General features: G+C 41.6%; 1 protein-coding gene across 2 annotated transcripts in view; it reads left to right on the top strand.

The window, feature by feature from the left end:
- Window positions 1-5,280: 5,280 nt before the first annotated feature.
- The window catches only part of usp22 (ubiquitin specific peptidase 22), a 28,862-nt gene continuing 19,461 nt past the window's right edge, over window positions 5,281-14,681 (top strand). Inside the window, exons 1-2 of one of the 2 annotated variants that reach the window (XM_020647549.3) lie at window positions 5,281-5,752; window positions 6,618-6,650. In XM_020647549.3, coding sequence (XP_020503205.1) covers window positions 5,633-5,752; window positions 6,618-6,650 — 153 coding nt within the window. In that variant the 5' untranslated portion in view covers window positions 5,281-5,632. The remainder of the gene's footprint in view (window positions 5,753-6,617; window positions 6,651-14,681) is intronic. The other variant, XM_020647554.3, reaches the window with a different exon arrangement.

The raw sequence follows: 14,681 nt of genomic DNA on the forward strand, positions 1-14,681 counted from the left end.
AAAGCACAGTCGACTCCCCGATGGGCTAAATTGCGATGGAAATTATGCTCTTTGAGTACTAAGATAGAGTTTAAGTGGTGCTTTGCAGTCAAGTCTTTATATTAAATGACTTGTCTGACACGAGAAGCACTCAACTGTCACCAGCACCATGACAACCATTAATTGCAGCTGGGGACACACAGCTGATTAAGATTTACTGATTAACACGTCTTCTCTGATCTCTGTGCTCACTGTACTGTAGCTTCATTTCAATGAACAAAAAATGTAAAACCTATTCTGTCTGCTTTTATTGCTTCTTGCCTCTTGTGGGAACTTCCAGTAAGTGACCATGTAAGCATGATTCTCTGCAGTTAAGCTAGTGACATGTTTAGTCGGCTTGCACATACAATCAAAGTGTGTCAAGTCGCTTTAAAGGAAGAAACTATTTTACAAATGTTAGCATATTTGTCATAATGTTAAGTAGGCCTACCAACAGCTCAAATATGTCAGTATGATTTACAGGAGAACCACATGAATGCATACTACATATGTGTCCATGCTAACATAACTGAGGGAACATATATGGCTGATATATGAATTATGACCATGCAGTCCTGACGAACTTATTTGTTTTCGGGATGCCATTCAGAAGTCTTCAGTCTAGCACTTCTTGTTGTCTTGTTTTTAGGAGACTGAATAAAAGTTTCTGTTTCAGTGGAGCTGAAGCGGAGCACGCACTGAGGCTAGAGCCAGCTTAGTTAACAAAGGTGAGTCTGTAATTCTCAGTCACTCTGATATTAATCGAGAGGCTAACTCTGACTAGCATAAATCTGGCTTTACACAAAAGCTTGGTGAAAACTTAACCATTGGACATCTCCACTGCTACTACTACTTTAAAGAACTTGTGATATTTTCAGGGTGTCATGGTAGAGATTTTGTAATTTCTAAGCTGTAATTATAGACTGTATAAAACATGTATGGAACCAAAGTGATGTCCCAAATTAGTTTCTGAATTGCCGTTTTGAAAACAATGGTGTTTGCCATATCTTTTATTTAACTTTTCATCACAGGCAGAGAGGGGGAATTGAGGCGGGCCTTAAGCCTCCTGGCAAACAGCTACAATGCACCTACCTGTCAATCAACTCAACCACACCCCTAATTATGCAGAAAAATGTATGAAAAACTCTAGGGCTTGATAAAGCCAGAAAAGATGAGTTTAAAAAAACACCACCACTCCCTGCAGCGGTACAAATAGAAAGTGAGCCATTGAAAAAGTTGTTTTTTGAACCAGGCTGTAAACATGTTTATTTCTGTCTTTCTTACTGTAAAGATGATCATTGTAACATCATACCTGATAGGCCTTAGCTTTTTGCAGCCAGCCTCAAGTGGACACTTGAAGACCTGCAGTATTTCATGCACCTCTCCATGGGCTTCATTTTTCAACACCAGAGGTTGCTGCAAGGTTTTAATGCTCTAAAACAATACCTATCTTTGTCGTCTTTTTCACTCTAAATGGGACCATCATTTTCTGAATGAACATCATGCTGTTTTGAAAAATAACCTCACTGGTTAATGGGGCCGTGAACTCCTCTTGAAAGTGTTTACTTATGCAGTTATTCAATAATAATTAGAGCCATTTTGTCATAGACTCTAATGCAGACTCTTTTTTTTGCAACTAGTGGAATAGCCCCCCCTACTGGCCATTATAAAGACTGCAGTCTTTGGCATTTTAATTACTTTTTTCCGACCTGAAGGCTTTTCTTGCACTTTTTATAAGGTCAACAGTTTACATCAGGTTTCATGAGCCCTAAATACAAAAAAAAAATAATAACAATCTTAACGTAATAATGTCATGACACATTCCCAGACTCCTCACATGTGTAATTCAAGGCAGTGCATACAGGGCTATGATATCACTTAATCTTTATTTAAACTAACTCCTGTATTTCCTCAGCTGTTTCTTTGCACTCTAGCTGCTATGTGACCTTACTCCCTCTGCTTCTCATTCATGGAAAGTTAACCCTGTAATGCAGATTAGCACCCAGTTATACTATTCAGCTCAAATCACTAAATTATCAAGTTTCCTCCTCACTGTTTCCTTGGTGGAAGGATCTTATTGTGTGATATCCACCAGTATGCAGAGAGTTTTTATATATATACAGTATATATAAATCCTCTCCCAGTGCTATGGGCAAAAACATGTTTTTTTCTCCATCCAGTCCATGATAAACAAAATCATGAGAGACAAAGTCAGCATAACAAACAGCTGACTGAAGCCTCTAAACTAAGACACAAAGTGGATTTTGTTTTACTTTCTCTGCTGTTAAATAGGCTTCTTTTTGTCCAACCAGATATCTTACATATTCATTGTGTTTCCTTACTCACGGTCCAGAGTACGGCTTTATTTTCTCTTTTTTTATACTGCTCTTTTTTACTTTCTTGTTTGCATCAACTACAGTTTGCCCACCATACCAGCACCAGCAAAGCCATTTATTTTCACAAAGTATGAGAAAAAATATGATGATTAAAGCGCGCTTTGCATGATGAGATAACCAACATTTGAATTGTACTTTAAGGTGAATACAATTATATGGATCAAAATTCATAAAGGACTTAAAGGCAAAGGAAATCCATTGGTCATGAGCTGTGTACGTATTGGTCTTAACTTCCTTTTGAGAGATACAACAGTGAAGACCTGCACTGCCCTCAAGTGGACAAGCAAGGGAGTTCTCTTTTTACCCCAACAATTCTACAAACAAGACCTTTTAGTAAAGGTTTTTAAATATTGAGAGCTAATATAAATCATGCTAGCATGTCCTAGATACCTGGCAATTATTCAGGTTAAAGGATACACCTGAGATACACCTGAAAAAATAGAATAAACTCAAGCCAGCTGCTTGACCTGGGCCGTCCTCCTTTCAGTTGGAAATATAGTCCTTTTCAGTAATCACAGACCTACATACACTTTGGAAGTAAACTGTTCTGAATATATATCGCTATATGCATCTGGAGAGCCTCAGGCAAGTTTCCATCTTTGGTAGAGAATAAACTTTTTTTAAATTTTATTTTATTCTATTACCCCAGTATACTTTTCAGTCAACAATATAATATTTATTACTTTTCAAATTCACTTGATCAATACAAAATGTAATACTGTGAAAAAACGTATACTGATTGTTTGGATAAATGTGCCCTACATTTAAGCTCCATATATAACATAACTATAAAGAACTATAATCAATACCTGAACAAAATTAGCTGTTAAGTAGAATGAGATCTTTCAGTTTGTTAATCTTTGTAGTGATACTTTCACTTTTACTTAGGACTAAAATAATCTTATGGTTATGCTGCTTTCAATGAAGTAAAGGTCAGAGTACTTCATCCAATATTGTCAAACACATTTCCACCCACATGCTTAAAGAGCATAATAGTTGGACACTGTAAACAATGCTATGCTACATATCTCATACTATTTTGGCTTGTTGTCATCACTTCACATTCATCCAAATACAAGTCTGACACATCTATAACTATCATTTCACATGATTCATGTTGACCTTACAAAGAAGACACATAAAATAGTTTTATTTGTTTGTCTTCCCAATCACAGCAGTAGAGCGGTTCCTTTGTGTTAAGCTTTGAGCCTTTAATTATATAATATTGTTGACATCAAGTGCTAACAGATGCATACATTGTCCCTCACTTTTCTCCTTGCTACACTCCCTTTATCCTGATTCAACTACTTATCCAAAAGATTAAGATTGGCGATACATAAATCCTGTATTTTGGTATTCTTAACCAGAAAGACTCAGGCTGTCTGGACTGTTAACTCCACTCTCCTCAGTTAAAAACATAAATAGAACTGTGACTACATGATGCACACACACCACACATTCCAATCTGCACATTGCCCTTTGTCACCCTGGACACTTTACACACTGACACTTTACACTGTTTACATTATTCTATTCTATATTTTGTATATTCAAATATTTATTTTTTAAATTTTACATTATATTTCTATTTTACTGTATGTATGTGTATTAGTAATTTGAGTGTTATTGCATGGCCTTGCGGAACAGTCTTTACATTTCACTGCACATCTGTATGAGCATGTGACAAATAAAAATCTTGAATCTTGAATCTTAACGAAAAGGATCTTGCATTGATGTAAATCAAAGACAGGTTATAGAGTCACATTTAGGCCTCATACTCAGTAACACCTGCACAATCTGGCATGTTTTGTTTCCATCCATGCTTTGGTTGCCTGTGTTTAATGTAACCAAGTTAACTTGACTTGACTGTAAATATTGGGCTTTACATCATTCAGTTCAAATAACATACACAATGTAACCACTAGGTGGTAGGCTTAAATTGATGATAAGCTTTTAAATGTTACTTAGCACACCTTGAATTAAGTAGGATAGCATTTTCCTGATGTTAAAATAAAACTTTACTTATTATCTTGGGATATCAAATATTTAGCCTAACTAAAGTACAATCCGAATCTTCAGCGTTTCCTTACATGATGAGTTACAATAATAGACTTTAATTGATGCTAGAGAGGAGGCTAAGAAAAATGCCAATCAACAATGAGTGGCATTCAGACGTAACAATTGGGTTCCTGATGAAAAATGACGTATATCTGTGATGAAGCGTGGCTGTATACAACTCAGAATGGTAATGTTTGAATGTTTTTATATTTCAAACCTCTCTGAATGGGAGGTGCCATTATTGAAGCAACGTCATCGATGCATACTGTGGTTATTATCCAAAATTCAAGCGTACGGAGCACGCTGGGTTCCAAACCAGTGTTGCCAGATCTCGCGAGAGAAACAAGCAACTAGCTCTATGGAAACAAGCCCAAAACAAGCGACCTGGCTCCTCAAATAAATAAAATGAAGCCAAACAGGTGACCTAACCTACCACATAGTTTAAAAGAGAGGTCACCAGATCGGGCGGGCTAACCAAAGAAACGGGGTTGTGGACGGATCCTGGAAAAGGACAAACTATCGCGATCGTGTTTGGCTTTATTGTGGAGAGTTGGGAGAGAATCAGTAGGGGTTCATACAGGAAGCAAAGCCCAAAAAACAACTGCACTTTACAAAACAAGCCCAAAAACCCGCAACCCGCGACTGACGATATTTGCAAGCGACTTTACAGAAAAACAAGTCCAAAGTCGCTTATAACAAGCGGACCTGGCAACACTGTTTCCAAACCGAGCGCACCCAACGTGCTGCTGAAGGAACGTAGTGACGTAACGTCTTTGTGTTGGCAAATCAGGACGTACGCTGGGCGGGCATTGTGAAGCTGTAGCTGAGTGTTAGCAGGCTAACTAGAGAAAGAAAGCTAACTAACCGTGAGAGTGGAAGTGGAGCTAACCTTAATGGAAACGCCAACTGTCAAAACAGCTAGCGGAGCAGAAATATCACTGCAGTGATACTTGTGGTAGATGACTTCAGGAAAAGATTTAATCAAAGAGCGTGTTTATCAGATGCCCGAGGAGCATTTTGGATACTACATCGATTGTCCCATTTCAAAACGGAAACCATTTCTTGGACAGATAGTTCGTGCTAGCTAGCTGTAGCAAAGTGAATCAACCAGGAGACCTTTTATTGTCACCTATAAACCCAAACTGAATGTGTTGTCTGTCATGAGTCCGGCCGGGTGTTCCCATGTGAACGGTTATAAGGTGGATAATTGGAAACAAAACCTCCGAGTCATATACCAATGCTTTGTTTGGAGTGGTACTGCTGAGACGAGGAGACGCAAGGTAAAAACACAGGAACTGTTAGCTTCAGAAACTAAAGTCAAGTGATTGTAATGTGGCACGGAGAGACACAGAAGTGGACAGCATATGATGTCACGCATTAAGCACAACCACGTAAGGGCTTGAACTAAATGACGGTCTTCATAAAACTGTTCTGTTGCAGGGGGGTAATGCTGCTTGTACTGGGGTTAGCTAGCTAGGTTATCACCGGTAAGTTAGCTTGGTGAACCGCGGGGACTGGCTGCTACTTTGCAATCCCAGCTGCACCATTTATTTTCTTTCTTTCTTTTTTTTTTTTTTAGCTAACTCAGTTGTAATTGAGAATAATGGTTGTGGGGTTAGCTGAGCAGTTGGCTGGAAGCTTTAAACTTTGGCTCGGGGAGAGTTGTGGAGGTGCTAACATTACCACCCCCAAATGGACCCATTGTGCCTCTCCACACGCACACACTGGGTCCACAGATTAGCGGTTCTCTCTCCTGGGTAGCCCGGGTCACTGTTCTTTTTCTGCACTGGTTAGTCTCTCACGAGTTTGGATGCTGGGTGCTGGGACGTCAGCTGAGTACTTCAGTGCCCGGTTCGTTTGGGCTCATGATCCCACACCTGCCCGGCCTACACGGCTCCGAACACCATTCAACAATATGATGTCATTACTGGACTGTGTTGCAGTCTCCCACCTCCCTCTCTGCCATCAACAAAAACGTGGTTTTAGTTTGTTTTGTGCTATGATGTTCATGTGAAGAAAAAAAAAATAGATGCTTCAACTCTCCTATGGAGTAGAAAAAAAAATGTAGGCTGCTTGACTGTTGCACAAAGAAATCCATGCACTTTCTTATATTTGTCATATATTTTTATGTCCTTGATAAAATAGGTGCTTCAGAGTGATGCAGGATGGACAGAGTTGGTGAGTTGATGCTTATCCCCTCCCCATCTACACTGACATACTGTAGGCATAGTCCAGGTGAATACAGCGCTAGCTTGCCTTCTCTTCTCTTGCTCACCTGCCTGTGTGCCTCAGTGCTTTTTTCATTTAATGGGCTGAATATTAGATGTGAACCTATGTAGCAGAAGAAATTCAGCCCCGTCTAAGTATTTTCTGAGTTTCTGCCAGTTGGAATACCAGCTGGAGGGGGAGACTGTGAGCAGAACAGCCAAAAGCGTTGCTCAGGTACATTACGGGCATGTCAAAGCGAATTACTCCCCTTTGTTTGAACTGTGTTGTAGTGAGGGGGGTTAGGTTTGAGCGCGTTCAAATTGTGTTTTATTTATGTTGCCACACCTAGAGGTCAGTCAAAATGTACAAGTCCATGTCTGTAACAAAAGTGTGATTTTTGACTAGTATCTCATTCTCTACCTGACAGGACTAAGATCACCTGCATCATATTGTGTCAGGCATGCTTTTTGTAACTCACCTCTAATCAGTTCACAATGTTCCGCTCGGCACCCTTGGGTGAGTTTAGCTGTTGAGAAATCTGGCATTACAGCCTTACATCATTTTTTTTTTTTTTTTACATCTGCTGCAACATCTGCATCAGCAGCAACCATTACCTTTTCAGCCAAGGTTTTTCTCTGACTAAATCTCATTATGTCTCTGTCAGATTGAGAGAAAGACAGTCACAATTTCTGAGGGATATGATTACTTTTTTGATTGCTGTTTCTTTGCCCTTGGCATGAATACAACTCCTCCAGGTTTAAAACAAACATCGTCAAGGTTAGATAGCATCTGAAGTCCTAATATTCCTTAAAACATCTAGTTTGTACTGTTGCTTTTTCAAGATGTTGTTAGTTTTCTGACTGGTTGAATTGTATTTATATGCTCAGAGTGCCGTCTGTATGTCATCTGTAAGCATAGATTTTCCCTAACAAATAACCACAGATTTTTTTTCTCTCATGCCACTGCATTGCCATAGACCAGTGGCCTTGTAATCATGAAACCAATCTTACATAACCAATTGCTATGTGTGTTAACGTTGAAAAAAAGCTTTTTAATACTAGTACTAAATGTCATTGCAACCAAAAGTGGGAAATCAGTGTTTTTACATAGTTGGCATCATTTCTTAAAATCCTGCTGGTATTGGAGGAATACTCTGCATCGACAGATGCTCAAGTCTAGGTATCAAGAATTAAAAAAAAAAAATTGTATCAGGAAATCACTACATTCATTAAATAATAGGGCAGCTTTTCAAGTTAAAATTCAACTATTGTGCCTGTTTAGGCTGTTGCTTTCCTGGATTCAGTTGTGTCTGATTTCAACAGTTGTGTAACATCTGCTATGCTGTGTACCTGGTATCTCTGCTCTGCCAATCTGGTCCCACACACTTGGTGGAACAGGTGACTGATAGGGAGAGAGAGAGGAGACAGCAGCGACTCCTGAATAAAGTGTTCTCTCTGCGCGCTGCTTAACTGCACTCCAGGATGCGGCTGTATGAGAGTGTTGTGATGCACACCCTCTTCACTGAGGCTCTCACCCACCTGACTAATCTGACATGCAGAGCAGGTGTGGCGCTGCTCCGGTGGTACACAGGCAGTGCAGTCTCTTGACGTACGGCATGCTTGGTTTTTGTTCAGCGCTGCATTATGAGCAGGACGACTGCATATCCAGGCTTTTGTAATATTGTGAGATAAAAATGCGTACCCTGCACCTGTCCTTGCTATGTCCGAATCTGTATTTGAAGAGATGAGAGTGACATTGAGAGGTACTCTGAATGTTTGCATTCATGATAAAACAAGAGCTTATCCCTACACTGCTTATCTAACAATAGCACAAGAATGGCAAATACAAAGAAAACAATGCAGTGGAAGAGACACCTTTTTGTGTAGAGAAAGGTTGAAAGAATCTGCCAATCTGACTAATAGAAAAGATGTGCTTAGACATTGTATTGACTTGGTTTCATTAGCTGGTACCTTTTATCCTGAATTGATGTTTTTCACCTCCCTCTTTTTTTCCTTTTTTCCCCCTGTAGTCTGTCCACAGCAGTGTCCCTGCAAGCTGCCATCCTCTCTACCTCCGGCTAAAATCAATTTCCAGGCAATGTGCAGGGACATTGGTGGAGAGTCTGTCACCTGCTCTGCATGCACAATCTAAACCCCCCACATTAGAAACAAATGGCCGAATGAGTGTCAGAGATAGGGGTGTCGTGCAGGGACGACCTTACAGCGTGTGTGGCTTTGGATCTGCTCTCTGCTGTTAGGAAACATGAGGATAATAATTTGTTTGGCATGTTGGTCCTTGGTGTAATGCCCCATTGGCTTGGCATGAGCATGTGGGTTTACATTGACGCAGTGTACAAGTGTGTACTCTAAGAGCGCCAGGCATGAATTATGGATTCAACTTGGTGACAAATTGAATATTATCATGGACCCCTTCAGCCTTCCAGTCTGAAATGATTTTGTCTTAATTGTCCTGTGTGCTCAAACACTAATGACACCCAAATAGTTTCATAATTTAACGAGTCACAACGGCTCCATGGAGAACGTGATGAAATGCAAATGAGCAGCATATTTAAGATAGAAAGGATAAACAAGAATGCAGTAGTGTTTAACCGTTGGTGTTTATTGACATTTAATACACAAATATATCTCTCCCATGGTTTTATTTTCTTCATATTTTCCTCATCACATTCGGTAATAGGGGAGGTGTGCTACATGTAAAGGGATGTCAGTTAGCAGAAAGGTTTAAATTGGCCAAGCCATTTAGCTAGCCAGAGGGGCTACACCCGCTGTCACTCTGTGTCATGTTACAAAAATTGCCTTTTAGATTGCAGTGGAGAGGAGGAGGAAGTATTTTTCTTAAGTAGTTCCCCCTTCAATTTTCCGCGGTCTTTACTTTGATCCCTGCCTTTTCATGTATTATTGCTGAGAGTGTATGTTTAGTGAGGGATAGCTCGAGTACGGCACGAGGCTTTGTCTGAACTGATTTCTTATCTTTTTCCTCTCTTAATTGAGATTCATGTTCCTCCAGATTGCAAAGTGCCATTGAAGCCGCCTTGCTGAGAGCATGTCTACACAGCTCATGGATAGAAACCCGCCCTTGCTTTTAACAGTTGAATTCATTCTTCTGTTTAGGCCCCACCAGTCATATTTATAATTTATAGTTTGTGAATGGCGTTGGTTGTGGAGGGATAATGTGAATATTCATGAAGGTCATGGTTATTTATTTGATGTTTGCTGTTACATCCAGCTGGATAGACTCCCATTTTACTATCTGGAAGACGATGTTCTGTGTAAGACAGTGCTCCCAAGAAGGAATCTGCCGTGCCATGAAAGCGAAGTTATTATCTTAGGTTGAGTGGAAATTGGACGAGATGAAAGCAGGACCGGTGGGGCTGGAAGAATTTTACTGCCATAAACTGCTTTGAAGAATTTGCTGTCACTTGGATTAAAGGGGTAAGGGTCGTGATTAGAGAGCTCACTGAAGTCAACTTTTTTTTTTTATCTTGTGGTTTTGATAAATCATACATGATCAGAGAACCCCATCCCCACCTCTCCAACCCCCCCCCCCCCCACACACACACACACACACACACACACACACACACACACACATTCCTCTCCCACTAGTGCAAAGTCCCTCTTTTCATGTGATGAGTTAAGATGAGAGAGCAATCTCTTGCTAGTTGTTGCTAGGGATTTCAAAGGTGACAAAATGCATATATTTTCAGCCATGACACATTTACTTCATTCTGTTACTCTTTTCTCCATCCTATTCTCTCCCTACCCACACACAGATAAACACACACAGACACACGCACATATAATGCACTGTACAGCCAATCCCAGAGAGTGGCTGATTCCTGCGAGCAGATCTCCCTGTCAGATCAGTCTCCCATCACATCACAAGCATGCTCCCTGACTCATCAGCATACGTTTGTAGCATCAGGATCTGTTCCTCCAGCCTCTTCATAGTCTTCGCTTTTTCCTCTTCTGCGCTCTCTCCCACGCTTTTTTCTTCCTCCTTTTCTGCACTTTCACTTTTGCAAACCTAGTTCTGCCTGTGATTCTCATTGCCTCTTGATTATCCCTTTTATTTTCTGCAAGAAAATGTTTGCACTGTTTATCTCTCGGATTCTATTATTATTGCTTCGTTGAAATGCAACACTAATATATCATTTTCTATCCAGAGAGGTTTTATTCTGAAATGTTTTTGATCATGTGAATATGATAGCCAAATCCTTCTTTTTTCCCGTCTTGGATCTCATCCCATCCTCTCCCCTCAGCCTTCTCCTCATAGACAACACTTAGTGGGTTTGGTGATGTCAGACTTTTCTTACTGGAATCCATCCAGACCTATTTTTTTTCCATGTCTGTGCACTCTCCATCACTCCCAAGTCTTGTCTAATGTGGCTTTCGCTCCGTCAGTCACTCTGGTGGTGGCTGAGTGACTCAGACTAGACAAATAGCACAAGGATTGTAACCTCCTTCCAAGAGTAATCGCAGGCCTGGTGGGTCACCTTGTGGTGTCCCTTTTTGCTTGCTATTCCCTTGCAATTTTCTAACCTCAAAAGAATCCAACCCCCCTAAGATATTCTGCATCTTTTTTTCTTTACAGTACAAAGGTGCTAAAATGTGCTTGAAGTCTTAGTCATTGCACTTGTGCTCTGCCTCAGTGCTTCCATCCCTGCTGTTCCCAGATCAGAGGTGTTAAGGGACAGAAAATACAATGTTGAGTGAGAGCTTGGTCGCTTTCTATGCTTAAGCAATCTTCCACTTAGGAGAAAATGGTCAAGTAGATACACCACTGGCATTTCAAGTAAAAACTGTTGGTACACGAGGTGGATTTGATGCTGCATGAGGAGAATGCAAAATCTACAGAGCGCAAATGGAGGGAAAACTTATGAAAATAACATTATTATGGTAAATGAAAAAGGCTGTCACTTGAAGTTGGTTCAATAATCTTGCAAGACTATAAGGCGTAGTCATAATGGTCTTATTTTTAACATCGTGCTGTGTTTGTGACTGGGGACGAGCATGACTTTGCATTTTGATTGATCCATTCTCCCTGTTTTCTACGCCGCGCCCTTCTCTCATCCGATTGCCCCAACAGGCTCTGGGAAGACATAACTGCTACAAAGCATGCTGGTATTGGCCTGAGCCAGCCAATAAGGCTGTTCTCCAGCCCTCCCTTAGTACCACCATCTGGCTAATGAGCTGTCAATCACTCTCCAGGGGCCGGCCAAGCCCAAAACCAAAAGGGCGATCAATCTCCTCTAGTGTGGACACTCAATTATTCCCCATTGTTAAAACCTTGGGCCATAGTGAAGGCTTTTTCTTGGGACACGGCATTTTATCTTGAGTGGTTCTCTGTCCTTGTGTAGGAGGTGAAAAATGTGGCTTTGGACCTTTACAGGATAATTTATTACCCGGGTTTGCTCTAAATATACTCACCTTTAAAGACTGTAGTTCACTAATAGCCCCACCGAGGCTCTAATCTGTGGATACCGCTCATAGATCGCTCCCTCAGGTAATGTTCAGGGCTCTGTGGATTCTGATTGGTGCTATGGGGACAGAAGTTGCGTGCCATGGGTGTCAGTCACATCGGCCGCCCCTTTTCGCTACATTCATGTGGGTGTTTGTGGGCATCTGGTAGCTGCAAGGTTTGACAAATGATCAAGCAGCCTTTTGTTAAGCTGGAGTGAGACTGTTAGCCATCTGTGCAGACAAACACAAACACACTGCTGTCTGAGTCTTCCCTCTTGCCGTACATGTTTGTCAATATTTTTACACTCCAGCCTCGGCCAGTCTACACTCTGGTGAAGTGGGTAATGCTGGCTTGTTGTAGCTGTGTGAGAAGGTTTCTGCAACTGTTCACAACACCTCCTGTGAGAGAACCATTTTTCTAATCATGTGTATATTCTAGCAGTACTGTTCTGAACATGTCTGCATGGACACAGCAGGTAGCCACTATTTGTTTCTTTGCAATCACACGTGCAGCTCACCGTTAAACAAGTTGGGCCATTTTCAGGAGTTGTGTATGTAAATGAGTTACATAGTACATTGAAAAATGGCAAAAACTGTCTTAATAGGGTCTGACTGTTTCGCTGTCCGCTGAACCCCCCCCCCCCCAGGCCCCAGTGAGGTGTATATGTGATGAGATGATTTCTGGGCCAACCTGTACTGAAATTTTCTAGACATTTTCAGGAGTGAAAGAGTGGAAGAAGGCTTACTGGACCAAAAGAGTCTTTCAGACCATAATGTTAGTCCATTGCCAAATTGTAGCATTTTTCCCCTGGTCTGTGGTGAGGGGAAAGTCTTGCTCTTGCCTCTCCTATTGGGTCCCAAACCCTTTGATCTCTTAAAGTCAAGAAAGCCCAAGTGCCTTATAGAGTGATCTTAATCAGATTCACACATTCACGCTTCCGTTAATCCATTCCATGTGCTGCACACCCAGCTTTATCACACCTACTTACCCAACTTGCACAACCCCCCCAAGAAGCATTACGATACATTTTTTCTGATCCTGACATTAAAGCGACTCCAATGTGAGTGTCTCAGTTTGGATCCTCTTTGTTCACTGTTTATTCACCTTTATTTCCAATGCACTGTTAGCAAATAGCTATGCCCTACAGGCTGGGGGTTCAAGGTTTAGCTTTAATGTTCTTAAAGCAGTGTGTGACAGTATGAGGCCGAATGACACACTCCCTCGTCCCTCCCCACTTTTTCAGATTCAATTGAGTGGGAATACATTCTTCTCACGCAAAGAAGTCCACACAGCATGTCATTGTCAAGTGAGGTTACAATGAGCTGATGGAGGACAAAAAAGAGAATAGAGTAAGATTTATATTGTGTGTGTGTGCGAGTCTCTTGGGCTGCTTACTGTGACTGCATTTTGCAGGCCAGGAATTCTCATGTGGAGATAGTGAGGAGCAAGTGGGGGGAGGCTGAGTAACAACATCATGCTGCCAAGGCGGCACTGACAGGCTGCAGCCCCACGGGGTCAGTCGGCAGCACGGTTCTGGAGCTTCACAGCTAGCTCCCTTCCCCTGCTTCTTTTAGCTTTTTCATAGTAGAAATAGGAACAGAAAACACCCTGCCCCTGTTTTTGAAATAAGCTTATTGAGATTCTGCGTCTCACATCTTTTTATGTGCCTTTTTTTTTTTTTTTTTTACTGTGCAGCAGCACGCATGTCAGCCATTGTTAATTCTCTTTATGCATGAGCATGTGTGTGTAGAGAAGCATGCGCAGGCTTATGAGTGCGCTGGTGAGTCACTGCTCTCATATAGCTGCGCTCTCCGCTCTGTATTGACTCTCCCCTCCCCGGTCTGTTCTTTGCAGCAGCAGGAGCGTGCTCAGTAGAGCCAGACCTTTGTCCACATCATAATCGTCCTCGTCTTTCTCTCTCCTACTCAGTTACAGCTCATCACATTACTGCTTCTGTTTGAACGTATAAATGCATTAACCTAAATGCTGAAGGAGGAATCGCACATTCAGGTTTGAAGAATGTATGTGGAGATGGAGGAGCAATGAAGGAGTATGTCTAGGAGAATTCACTATAGTTTTGGATCGGTATGAGCTGAAGGATAATCACAGTCTCAATAGGCCCACAAAGCATGTAATGGGACCTCTGTGTCAAAGATATATTGGAGATCTATTCATCCAGCTAACGCCTTTCAGCATCTGTTCGTCCATCAATCAACAGCTTTGTACATTAGCGGGGGTCATTCCCCTGGATGCTGAGCCCCGCCCAACTCGCCTCAAACATCCCATCCCAGATGGGAGATGCACAAGCTCGAGCTTGCTACCTGTTCGACACTTGTTCCAGTCATCTGAGCCAGGGCCTGATCAATAGCTGATCTAATAGAACATTAAAAGACCTGGGGTGCAGAGAGATGCAGGACTGCTGACACTGAGGAATAGACGGGCTGTGAACCACAGTGAGAGGTTGAGAGCACAGAGAAGCCAAGGAGGGGGGGGGGGGCAGAGATAGATTTTCTGCCC

The sequence above is a fragment of the Labrus bergylta genome, chromosome 16 (assembly GCF_963930695.1).
Source record: "Labrus bergylta chromosome 16, fLabBer1.1, whole genome shotgun sequence".
NCBI classification, from domain to species: Eukaryota; Metazoa; Chordata; class Actinopteri; order Labriformes; family Labridae; genus Labrus; species Labrus bergylta.